Source organism: Lissotriton vulgaris, chromosome 1_1, assembly GCF_964263255.1.
Source record: "Lissotriton vulgaris chromosome 1_1, aLisVul1.2, whole genome shotgun sequence".
In the NCBI taxonomy this organism is placed as follows: domain Eukaryota; kingdom Metazoa; phylum Chordata; class Amphibia; order Caudata; family Salamandridae; genus Lissotriton; species Lissotriton vulgaris.
The window spans coordinates 1,811,966,713-1,811,980,404 of record NC_141685.1 but is presented as its reverse complement, the minus strand read 5'-3'; the positions used below and the strand labels follow the sequence as shown (position 1 = coordinate 1,811,980,404).

The 13,692-nt window shown below is 39.9% G+C and overlaps 1 protein-coding gene across 1 annotated transcript in view; it reads left to right on the top strand.

Moving 5' to 3' along the window:
* Positions 1–13,692, top strand: part of GNPTAB (N-acetylglucosamine-1-phosphate transferase subunits alpha and beta) — a 715,805-nt gene that overhangs the window by 365,442 nt on the left and 336,671 nt on the right. The window contains exon 9 of the mRNA XM_086919157.1: positions 10,821–11,000. Coding sequence (XP_086775283.1) covers positions 10,821–11,000 — 180 coding nt within the window. The remainder of the gene's footprint in view (positions 1–10,820; positions 11,001–13,692) is intronic.

The window sequence follows — 13,692 nt, the reverse complement described above, 5'->3', positions numbered from 1 at the left end:
GGGAGAAATGGAGTGGTATGAGAGGTTTTCCCCTTCTTCGTGGTGTGCAGGCAACAATCTACAAACCCAACAATACAAAATATTAGCAATACTGTGCGTATAATGCAACAGATTGTTTTTTTTCTCAAGAAACATTTCTGGGCCAACTGGTGGAAAGTTCAGATTCTATTTCCAACCCTGGGCAGAGCAAAGTAATGTACACAAGGATAGTATCAGCAGTTTTCTCCACCACATATCTTCTTTCCATTCAAAGATTCTTTTCTCTTCAGCTCTCGACAGTTCTCAGTTATTTAGTTCAGCATTTCTTGACTCTTTGTTATCAGCTTGCCATCAGGGTGTCTCATACAGTTCAAACTGTGCATTACACAGTTCATTCAATGTGGAATTCTGTATTTTTTTCCATGCTATTTGACAGCTCAGGTGCTGAAAAACTCTGACAGGGCACCATCAATCTTTTGCACATTTTCAATCCAAGCTTTTCACTTTTATTTTCACTTTGATCAGTTTCAGACTTTTCAGCTATGGGTGCAAATGATTGTTCAAGGGACCACTGCAGACATTTTGGATACCCTTTCAGCCAGCTTTTTTCTTCCTCCACTGCTAGGCCCACAGCACTAATTTTCCTTCAGAAGCTGCACCTGACTCATTCACCTCTTTGACACCTCTTTCATCTGAATCAGTTTTCACTTTTGCTTTTCCAGTGCAGTTTGCTTTAGTGCTGCTCCAGACCGTGTGTCTTCCCTTACAGCTTGACTGACCCTCTCTGTTGGCTTTTTGACCACTGCTGGCAACTTTTTTTGAAGACGAGCTGTTTTATCAGGGGGACACAGGACCATAGAGTGTGAGAGGCATACACCCAATTTAGAAGGCCAGCACATTTCACAGCAGTCTTTGCCAAAATCATTTAGAACAGGCCTTTCCATTTCACAGCATCTCTCAGATCAAAGTTTTGGCACCAACCATTATGCAGATCTTGTGTAGCCGGTGCAATCCGGTGAGAGACTGCACGCTCCATGTCAGCCAGACCTTCACAGCAATGGCTAGTCTTTTCATCAGTGATTTTCATAAGTGCATTTGCATGTACATATTCAAGCCACTTCAGTGATGCTGAAACAGTTGTTCGCAAAGTGTAACTCTGTGCTGTCTTTTTGTTGCTATACTGTGCTTGAAACTTCAGGCAGATATCTACAATCCAATCTTTGTCCAATCTGTGGTTCTGCACACATCATCTTCGAGATCTCATTATGATCTTAATTCAGAGAAACTGGCAATCTATACCTGGGCATCAGTTTTTCAATAACCCATTTGCTACTTTACAGTTGTCATTTTTCTCATATTCTGTTCTGATACAACCTTGTTGTATTGCTTATCAAATATTTTCTGGTACCTTTTAGTTCTTTACAAGAGTCAACATTAAATAAACAATATCCTTTTCAAATGTACCTGTAAAAATTCCATTGAATGTATATGCTAACAGGACACAATATTGTACAACTAAATTAGCATTTGTCTCTCCCATGACAATAATGACTCCCATTTGAGCAGTTATAATGCATGTTATGGTAAGTCAATCCATTTTAAATTTTGGGCTGATGTAACTACTGAAAGCCATGAAGCTTTGACAGCATTATATATATGGAGCACAGCATGTGGTGCTCCTAATCTGTCATTGTTACATTTCAACAATCTACCAAATGGACATTGTTGGGTTCAATGAGACGTTCATCCTTGAAGTCTAACTTTGGCTTTATGCATAGATTCATGACACCTAGACATTCAGATTCAGTTTCTTTATACACAATTTGATTTGTTGGCTTTAAGCTCAATACATTTGAATTCAGACATTTCTTAGTCATAGTATTATCCCAAAACAACTTTACAAAGGAAGGCATTTTTTTTCACTCTTTTGTGACTGACATTTACCGTAGCTAGTGAATGAAGGCAGCTGGGCGTTTTTGTGACGGGGTCAAAGGTAATTGGGAAATATGTCACAGACCTTTGAACACATTCATGTTTCTGAACAGGCACAGAGAGAGCGCAGCCCTCCCTCTCACTGCAAAGTGGTGTATTTTCTTTTAAATAAACTTGCACTCCTAGTGCCGGGGCGCAATATTTTTTCTCTTTCAACTCTAAGAATGCATTTGTGCAATTTTTTTCCAATGGAAGCGGATCAGACACGTCCTTGTGTGTCAGCCTCATTAAAGGCTTAGCCACTAGGGAAAGGTTTGGTAACCACTCGCTACAGCAGCCAACCATTTCCCAAAAACATCCTGACTTCTTTCTGAATTTGAGGTGGATTCATCTGGTGAATTATTTCCACTCTCTCCGGTGACACCTTTTAAGCTCCTTTTCAAATTATGTGTCCCAGACATTCTTCTTCGTTTTGACAGTATTCCTGACTATTCTCATGCAATAGCACTTTGACATGAACTTGAAAAAAATCAATAACAGTAAGCCATTCTTCAGCACATGGAATGTGAAAAAATATATTGGCTGGATTCAGTACCATAGGACATCCTAGAAAAGTTATACTTCTACTCTTCTGCATTATTCTGTTGTTTTAATTTAGTTTCTGTGAACCTGTGACCAGAAAGTTACGTAAACTTCCAATCAATTCCATCAAAAACCCTTTACTGAGTTATCTCCAATTATGGGTAACATTTCTGCATCCGATGGTGTTCTTAAACACATGTAGTCTAGGTCTAGTTTGAATAAGACATGTTCTGCATCTTTTATTAATCTGACATCTTTCTCTGTGAACTCCCTTACTTCTGTGTTTATTATTTCTTTGAAATCATAATGTAATTTTTCAACTGTCATTTCTGCTATAGCTGTCTCTTATTGGGCCATTTTAAAATGTACATCCTCATCAGGAATCTGATAATTAACATCATCTACTATTGTCTGGTGCGCACTACACTTGACAATAGCCCTCACTTTGGTAGTATTAATACAGTCGGCAAATTTTGAACTAACTCTCCATGCTGTCTCCACAATTGTGTTCAGTGTAGTAATAGCATAAGCTGCAGTCGTGGTGCCATCAGGAAGCTTAAAACAAGATCCATTTACATACAATTTACCCTGAGCGTCAGGCAGGGGCATGTCGGTCAGGTCCACTCGACCCTTTGTTTGTTCTTTAGTGGTAAAAATATAGTCATGTACATCACTAGGCTGTTCAGAGGGCAATGGCAACAAAGTAGCTGGATTCAAGGTCAGGTAATGTGTGGTGCTAACAAAGTGAGTTTGTACCCGGTAGGACGAGCACTCATCAAATGTTGTGTCCTAGTTTGATTCAATAATACATTAACTGAATGAAGAACAGAAACCGTGTATTTATGATCCAGTACAAGTCCTGCTGATTGTCTGATTGAAATGGCAGTTGTTGCCATGGCCTTAAAGCAACCAGGGAGTGCCCTGGTCAAATATTGTTTTTGCATTTAAAGTCTATCCCTTCTCTCATCTTTTTCTACACTCTCTTCTTGTTCTTTTAATTATAATTCTTTATTTTTCTGTACAATAGTTTGTTCTTCAAATTTCTTCCTATCCTTTTCTTCTTTAATCTGTTTCTGTTTAATTTATTTTCCCCATAACCCTACGGCATCAAACATACTCTGCCTTCTTTTTCTCTTAAAGAGCTGCTATTCTACATATTGCAGTTTATTTAAATCAAAGGTACCATTTAAGTGGCCACTGTAAACTGGCATCTGCCTTCATATATTTGTTCCACAATGTGCTAAATAGTATGGAAGAAATACTGTATGTAATCTACAGTTCATAATTCTGAGTGCCTTCTAGAGGTGAGGGCTGTCTTTCTTTCAAAATACTATTTGTGTTGCAACAACAACATAATGCACAAAGTGTGCTCAAAACAGACATGTTTACCAAATACTTCTTAACAATAGCATTAAGAGACTCTTACACCAAAACCAAAAGATAAGAAAAAATTCTCACATTACCTGTCAAAGACATTTGCAAACGTCTTTTTACTAACAAAAGACCCAAAAAAGAGAACCAATTTGATCCTACCTCATCGCAGTGCTTCCAACTCCCACCTGCCGATCCTCTGATCAATAGATCACTTCCAAAATGCCAACCGAAGAGCCCCAATTGAGACACACAGCCGCCACAAAGGTCAAGTCGATAAGCTGAAAACCACCTTGGCTGCGCGAGCATGACTGTCTGCCGGGCGCCACTTAGTGTTTCTGTCCTGTCGAAATGACCTCCTTCTGGTCCAGTTGTGTCCCATAATGGGGTCCAACGTTGGGCGCTAATTTTAGAACTGGTTAGGGACATCCCTAGTCTACTGGTTCACAAATGAGGATCGACACTGGAATGGAACAAAACACAGGTTTATTACATCTCATAAGATGAGTCTCATCACTCAGACACGGCAAGTGCCGGAGGGAGTGGGCTAACAAGTACAAGTTTAAACATGGCATTTATACTTTTCGGTGCCTTGTGAAACAGATTGAAACCACTTTGTCATTGTTACATAATGCTTACACAACCCCTTTTTTATAATGCTTACATGCTGAACTGTTGTATCCTGATGAACCCCTACCCATGTCATCTTTGTAGATGGGCAAGAGAGGTTACCGGCGTTGGTGGGCAAACCGATAAGACATCTTTGCACGTAGGCCCTTCGGCAGGACAGGACTGCTTATTTTGACACACAAGCATTATCAGTACAACCAGCTTTCAGTGAACAGGTAACTTTGGACTTTATGAAAGTCCATGCAGAAACACAAAAATGGGGGCTGGTAGACAAAATGGAAGAGGAGTAGAGGCTAGTAGCAAAAATGATGGGACCCCCTCAAGACTTAATCAGGCCAGGGAAAGGAAGGGAATGAAACAACACAAGAGAGAAAGCAGATTTCCCTTACCAGCCACACAAATTTAATGCAAATATGTCTCAAATGTATGATAAGATATTGGTGACAAAAGCTCAACAATATATTACATTCTTTCAAAAGATATAGGTTTTAGTGCGGGGTCTCACATTGATCTTTGAGACCTGTATTCACGATTTTACTTCCTTGTCTCAAATGGTGTGGTGATGCATGTAGATAGGGTGAGAATGTTGTGAATGTGTGATAATGTTGTGGATTACTGTTTTCTACCAGGGGTATAATGAATTATGTATAAATTTGTAATTTTTCTCTCTACTTTATTTAAAAAAAGTCTATGTATAAAAAAATGGTAATTTTCTATTTTGTGAAAAATTGGTAATGAAATTTCTATATATGAAAAGTAATTACAATCAAAGGATTTAACAAAATGAAATAAAACATATCTTTTGAAAGAATGTAATATATTGTTGAGCTTTTGTCACCAATATCTTATCATAAATTTGAGACATATTTGCATTAAATTTGTGTGGCCGGTAAGGGAAATCTGCTTTCTCTCTAGAGGAGTAGAGGCTAACTTAACAGAATACATGTTTTACCGTTCAACACCCTCTTCAAAGGATGCTCCTATCCATAATCTCAGTCAGACATCTCAGGTTGCTCACTTGTTACACAACATTTCCTTAACTGAGCCAGTCCCTGCAACCTTATTCCAAGGCTGCTCTACCAGACCAACTAGTGTGCAGCAACACAGGGAGAGCCTTGTACCCCCCAGTGTCCATAGAACTATTAGTAATGAATCATCGCAAACTTCTCCCTCCCCCTCTTGGCCTAAATCAAGCGTACTTCTGACTAGACCATGTGCTTTGCAGTCCCTTTCCTCTTCTTTATTGCTTAATCATGCTATGCTCAAACCCAATTTAACTCAGCCAAATGCCACTGGATCCATGGTTAATGTGCCAAAGATGAGCCCCATGTCCTTTGAAGATAACGACTCCCTTCTCAACAAGGTAATTTACTGAAATCAAATTCAACTGGAGTGTCTCTCTATCATTTGCCCAGACACCATTAGGGTACACAGGATGCCAATGAGACATTCCCCCTGGATTGCATTTGCTTAGTCCTTTCTAACAAATTTCTTGCTTAGGGTTTCATCAGTCTGGACTTGCTATCCATAGCCATCATGCAATCCCTAATACAATTTAAAGACAAAATCACTGACAAGGGAAGGACATACTTACAACCACATGGCCTGACTTCTAGCTATACACCCTCTTGCTGGTATCCAGCTCCTGTTGTCTCTAATAAGAGAAGGGCAGTTAAAGGGCCTAGTATAGCAAACAATTTAAATCTTTTGGCTGGAATGTATACTCCCTCTGGCCACGTTTGCTAACAATGACTACCTCCCTTTGTCATAGCAAACAGATCTTAGTTAATCATTTGTCTTTTATTAGGCTCTTGAACATTATTTGTTCAGATCTTCTAAACCTCGCCTGCACAAACCTCCTAAATTGTCCCCTTGGTATGAACAAGATTGCCGTAGGGTCATGTTTGACCTTCTGAGGATGATTAAAGTTCATCATATAGTTGTTGTCCGTATTGCCACCCAAACCTACAAGAAGATTTTTGAAGCCAAACAGTCTAAATGGGAATCTGTGTGGCAAGACTTGCTTGATGCTGACCAGGGCAAGCAAGAAAGCGATACAAAAGGGGATGATGAACGGAGCGTTTGAGCAAATCAAACACTCACCCCCAGTCAACTGATCTGGGTTTAATCCATCACCATTCTTTAGCTCACTCAGCCACCCCAGTTCAGACATAGCCATATGCAAATCAGTCTGACTCTGTGCCTCATGGGAACAGTCCAGCCCGAACTGCCAAGCCATGTCTTCCCTGGACCGGAAACAAGCATCCTGGGACCGGTTTCGGTTTCATAATCCTCATCAGCCAGGCTATCTTGAATCCAGTGACCAAGTGAGCAAGAGGCGCTATCTCTGGTGGGTTATAGCCCATGGCCATGCTGGTGCTAGTTCCACCAGCAGCCTGAACAGAGCATTTCGCAACTCTATCTGCTGACCCTTCTAATGACCACTCCCCTTCTGTCACTCCGCAGGTTGATTATTTGGTGTGTAAATATTTGTCCTTCTCTCTGCTAGATCCAGAACAGGCAATCAACAGCTTTCAACGAGGGAAGGCTCGTGGACTGAACACTATCCCAGGCAGCCTATTTAAATAGGAGGTTGACATTTGGGACCCTTACATCAATGCCCTATCAAATGAAATCCTTAAAGGTGATGACCTTCCCATAACTTGGGCGGCGCGCATATTATCCTTATATTCAAAGGGAGAGAGAAACAAACCTAAAAACTACCGGCCAATAAGCCTCTTTGTCAAACTCCCAGTTCTTTGTCAAACTTCAGGAGTGTTTGGAGAAAGCTAAAATCCTGTCTCCCTTCCAAGCTGGATTCCAGTGCAAGATTAGTACCTTAGAGCAGGCCCTTATTTTCCTTCTTATCGTATGGGAATATACCATCTTATCAACGACCATTTGTACATGGTCTTTGTTGATCACAGGGCTGCATTCGATTTGGTCCGTAGGCGTATTCTTTGGGAGGTTTTCAGAGATTTAGGAGTTCTATCTGACATTTTAAACATCCTCATCAGGTTCCTTTGCAAGGGTATGGTGGGGCTCTGAGGGGCAGCTGACGGGATCCCATTCCCATTAGCAGGGGAGTCCGCCAGGTGTGCATACTAGCACCCACTGTATTTTCTTTATTCATCAACTGGGTTGTTGACCATCTTGATGTAGAGAGGGCAGATGTCCGAAATTGAGCGGAACTCAGATCCCTGCACTTCTTTTCGCGAACGATACCCTTCTCCTCTCAAAAACTCCTACTGATCTCCCACTCGGCTTAAATAAGTTTGAGGACTTTTGAGTATCAAGAGGTCTGGTTTCAACTCGCAGAAGGCCAAGCTCATGGCATTTACACCCCATATAAATTCAAGGTGCCAGCCTTCTCTTGGCCTGATCGCCCTCACAGTTGGGCTCAAGGTTTGGCTACCTTGAGGTTGAGATCACTAGCTCTCTTTTTTTGTACACCCCAGGTTCTTAAAAGCAGCCTGATTATTCTTCACTCGGCTGGCATTTGAAAAATGCAGAAAACGTATCAAATTCAGGCAACAACCCTGTCTCTAAAGGTGTATAGAGCCAAAACACAAACTGCATCGTTTTATGGCACTGACTTATGGGGACATTCAAATACCAACTTGCTAAAATCAAAAGAGCTTAATCTCCTTAAATCCTTGCTCAAACTCTCCTAGTCCACTCCCACTCTTCCTATTATCTTTGATAGTGCCTATAAAAGCATAGACTGTCTTGCTACCTTAAGTCCCCTTCCTTTTGGATAAGACTTTGGTCCAATCATGAATTGGACTTGCACAGAAGGAATGTCCTTGAAATTAGGAACCTTGATACAGGCAATAAGATTAAGTGGTTCAGTCATCTTAACAACTGTTTTGCAAAACTGGGTTTGCGCAATTTTTATCTCTCTCCTGAATTTATCACCTCCCATTCTAAGACTATCTTAAAGAGAGCTTACTGGAACTTTATTGTGGACAAGTGGCACCACTCAACTAATCTTATTTCCTTGTCACTTCTATTTGTGTCTTGTACACCGGTCCCTAATTTTGAGGGTTACGTCAACAATATTACCCCCCACCCCACAATAGCTAAAAGCCTTTATTTCCTCGTCCTTTTTGTCATTCTGGCTTTGAGATCCTTTATCAGTAACTGATCGCAGGATCGCTCCATGATACCCGCTTGCAAATTATGTGGCTACAAGCGTGAAGATATTGATCACTTTATGTTCCTTTGCCCACTTTTTCTGCACCCTTCTTGCAAATGAATCCGCCCCCTATGCCTCACTTTCAGAATTGACAGATTTCAGGGGGCCTGTATGATCCTTACAACTGATCTCTCAAGCTTTATTGTATTTGCCTTTAGCAAATATCTCCTTGTGGTCTGTTCTTTAAGATCTAGGCACTTCCTAACCGATCCCAAGTGTGCATTTGAATCCCTGGAGGGCAAACATGTTTAGCGCATTTATAATGGGACATGTATAAGGACAGGTATCCTGTTGAACCTGAATACTATATACTCAAACATCACTGACCCTGAAAGGTCAGGATTCTGACATCTTTTATTCACTTTTGCACATTTCTTAACCACTGGCTCATTAGAATGTGGCTAATTGAGACCTTTACTCTGCTGCCTACATTGGCTTTTATGAGTGCCTGGCACTTTTCCAAGTCATGTCCAAGTCCTTAGAGTTAACATCATAATTGATGGAGCACATAGTGGACCCGGTATTGTGGTTTTTGTCCTACTTTCTTAGTTTTTTTCTTAATGTAAATAACCCACCTAGCCACTGTGTACTGATCCCTGGGCGCGTATCCCCCAACGATGTTGCCATTAGCTGTATACTTCTTTGAAACGCTTTGTACAAATTAAGGTGTTAATTGCATCATTATTTTTGTGTGCCCTTTTTAGAGTACATCTTATTAACCGTATAACCACTTTATGTTCATGTGCCACTATGCACTTCATCCTAACTCCTTTCCCCTTTTTCATTTTTCTTTGGCTACTACAGCAATTTACTCCTGTAATCTGTGCCTTTTAATCACTGTGATATTTATTCACCCATGATTGCTACCAAATATGTGTTTCTGCATTTATCTTGTACTTTTATGGCCTTATGGTCGAAATAAAGTTTTACTACCACTACAAAATATGCACATATGGTTTTGCTCAATTGATCACCAAAAAGATGTCTGGACAGACCTATGCCAGACTTGTCCCGATGGAGTCAAATTTAATTTGGTTTAAATAAGTAGTAGGTTTGAAGCATACCCATTTAAAAATTTACAAAATATCTGGGCTAAATGTAAAATGTGACAACCACCTTAATGTTATTGCCTGTATAAGGAGATGATTCGTTTTATCTACAGTTTCTCCTGTAGCTTAGTAATTTCTTCTCCTGGTGCCATTACCAGATTCATGAACTATCTGTTGCCTTTTGAACCTTGTTCTAAACAACATTTTAGTTGAGGCTAAGAGGGTGCAAAAAATCCTATGACAACCCCAGGCATTAGAATGGAAAACACGTTTGGGATGGCTAATACCCTTATTCTATATGCATGGTTTGAAAAATGAGTCCTTCAGTGTACGAACCATTTAACAGCTAGTATGCACATTTTCAGAACATGCATTTTTAGGGTACCAATAAATAATTAGTTGTTTTCCTTACAAAATACCAAAAGTTCACAGAAACCTAAAATACTCCTAAATTGACTAGTTATGGTAGCCCCTGGCCAATATGTCACTCACAGTTGCACTTTAATGAAAAAAGCATACATTCGTGGAGGAAGATTGTTGTAGTTGGTTCCACATTGTCTCTCAGCCCTAATGGATGATTTGCCATGAAAACTACCTCTTATGGCTCTTCAGACACATCAGTCACTCATACTGATTCACAAAATTAATTTAAATTGTAAGCCTTCTTGAAGTGTATTACTTTTGACTACTACTACTTTGATATCAGCAGCTCACAGCTGAGATCTACTGAAAATGTCTAAATTCCTGTAATGAAAACACATTGCTTATAAGCAGAAAAAAAGATAATATTGAAATCCAATCAACTATTGAAAAGTTGTAATAAGGTGTTGTAGTTTAAGTTGTCAATAGAACCTTTTAACAAATCATTTCAGTTGACCAACTTTGTCACTTTGTCATTGTAAAGATATCAGTTATCACTCTTGGTTATAATGTTTGGACAATCTGTCTCCCAATAAATGACAATGGTTATCACAGTTCTTCCACAGTTCCTTGTTTGCTGTACCCTCTCAATTTTCATCATTTGGCTATTACTGGCAATTTGACTTTAATCTTCTCACTCATTTTGTGCTTTCCAAAAGTCTAAGCAGGATGAAGACATATCACCTAGCCGATTTGAAGACAATGAGGAGCTGAGATATTCTCTGAGGTCAATTGAGAGGCATGCTCCTTGGGTGCGACATATCTTCATTGTTACAAATGGGCAGATCCCATCCTGGCTTAATCTGGACAGCCCACGCGTTACGATCATAACCCATCAGGTAAGAATTGGAAATGAAGATACAAAGGAAGGAAGACTGGCCCCGTTTATTAAGCATTGTTATTTGAACATATGTGTGTGTTTTATCACAATACATTTATTTGTCCAACTCAGAATAAAGAGGCTGTTTACATGGGAAAGATAATTTGTAAGTTGTGTGCCTGGTTGCTGTTATTGTGCACTGAGATGTAGAACCTTGAAGCATTTTACTATGCAGAGGTTCACTGCTCCATAAGGAAAGGGAAGATTTGAAAGTTGCTCAACATTCTTGGTAGGACAGGGGCACAGTGTGTGTTTCACTATAAACTTTAAACTGCTCAATATACACAATTTTCTATTGGAGGGTGTCCTATTCTCCCCAGATGCTGAACGTTGCATTTGAGGTAAATGTGAACGAAAATAGAAAGGAAGTTTGCCAGTGAAAAAAAACCCGAAAACAATAAAGGCCCACCTGTGGACTAGTCGTTTAAAGAAACTTTGTTCTGAGGTCCTTTTACATAAAGGAAGATTTTAAAGAAAACTGCGATCGATCAGAACTGTTAATGCAGTAAGCTGGATTGACAAGAAGGGAAAGTTGTGGTAAAGTTGAGGTGTTCCGAAAATGGGTGAATAAATAGGAGTGTTTTTTATCAAATATAAAATATTTTCATAAATATCTGTAAATGGCAAGTAGGACTCTTTATAATAATCACACTATATCCCTCTTTACGAATGACCTAGCTGAGGATGCGATCATTATTGCCTCTTACAAGTTCTGCCCTCGAAAATTGTACAAATTTTGGAGCCTTCGACACCAAAATCCAAATGTACCAGATTTACTGGGCATTTCCCCCAGTACATTTCTGCATGCTCGGCCTGCAGAAATGTATTTGGGGAATATTCGGGGAATGCGTTATTGCAAATCTTGAAATTATGATTGCGAGAGAGTTCAAATCTTAGCTCTTACAAACTGGAGAAGACGCTATACAAAATTGTACTTAATTTTTCCATAGTGTGCCTATGTTTGATCATTTTGTTTAGTAATGTTAATCTTTCAGGATGCTTCACTAGCCTACATAGTCTGGTTTTATGAACAAAAACATTCATTTTTTGATCTTTTTTGGCGGATCCAAAAAAAGTGCATGCATTAAAAGAACAACTTCACATAGTATTACCATGGCACCAAATGCAGAATGAGGGAGCCTCTTGACTTTCAACAATTCATGCAATTTTATGTGCTCCTCGACCAAGGTCAGCCTAGTTGAAAGTATGTAGTGTATGAAGTGTATGAAGGTAAGTTCGCTATTAAACTTGGCAGAATACGTACCTTAAATGTCACTGATAACTGCGCATATTATATCGCATGTATGTCCTGGGCCTTTATGATCTAGGCACAGGTGAGTAATCACACTGAATCACCATTATGCAAAGAACTACTCCATCGAGGACTGCCCTTTGAGGACTCCCTATTATCGGCGTGACTGCTCATGTGTGACAGCTCATGTGTGACGATTTATTACAGTTCATCATTAAGCAATTAATATTCTGAATCTGGCTGTACCATGACACATGTTTTTCCTCCCTCTTAAGTTTGGTAGGGATCAGAATGTCAATATCAAACCCCAGGCCAAGAAACTCTTGCATAATGTCCTTCACGTCCTGTTGGTACATGAGTAATGAAATAGGTGTATGGAAAAAGCAATAAAGTTTGGAAAAAAAAGTTCTGGTGGTACATGAGTCACATAATTATTAATATGCCAGCTCACATGAACTCTCTGGCCTGTTAACAGCTGTTTTTTCTAAGCCACAACCCTTGCTGTCCTCTCTATTAGATTTGAGCCTCTCAGTCCCATCAAAATAGTACCCAATCCTTTCGTCCTCCAGGGCACTTGCACCTCATACCCACCTCAAGTAATGTAACTTTCTCTTTAGTGTAGTCAGAGGAGTCTTGCAGACCCTTATGTGTGGCCATAGTTAAATTCTTACTCTGGAAAGGCGCATGCTCTAGCTTCCGTTTCTCTTTTTTCTGATTTCTTTCTTGTGCTAAAGCATGCATACAGAGAGAAATCGGTCTTTGCTCTGTATTATTTTTCTTTTGCTTTGGTAGCATTGTGCGCCAATACGGCTCTTCACCTCCAGCCTTCGTAATCTAGCTCGTCTTCAAAGAGTGCTGAGCAGTGGCCAGGCTCCAAAATGTAGCTTCCTCCACAGCCTGAGTACCCGCAAAGGACCATGCCACACACACAGCTTAATAACTTGTCTTTATTCTTCTCCTTGTAATCACAAACTCAATATTCTAAACCAGCTTACAGTGCATTCTGCGCTAACACTTATGCCCCCGTTCTAAGGAGATGATATCTGCCTATAAAACTAAAATGTGCTTTAGAAGTGGATTTTCGTTTCCACACGAAGGTAAATGTTTTGCTCTTTGACAGATTTGTAAAGGCTGTGGGAAGGAGAACCATTTTGTGACGGTTTGCAAAGTGAAGTAAAAGTGCGTGCGTCATGGCACAAAGACAAAATGGCTACTAAAATGTTCCAGAAGCAATGCTCGACGTACACCCACAAGATCAAGTGGCGACATCAGTTTAGACAATTTGACACTGAACAAAGTTGATCGTTGTCTAAATCATTGTCAAACACTTCTTCTATATCAGTATCACGTAAAAGAGAAGAAAATTACTGTGCCATGGTGATGTTTAGCTCAGAAAAGC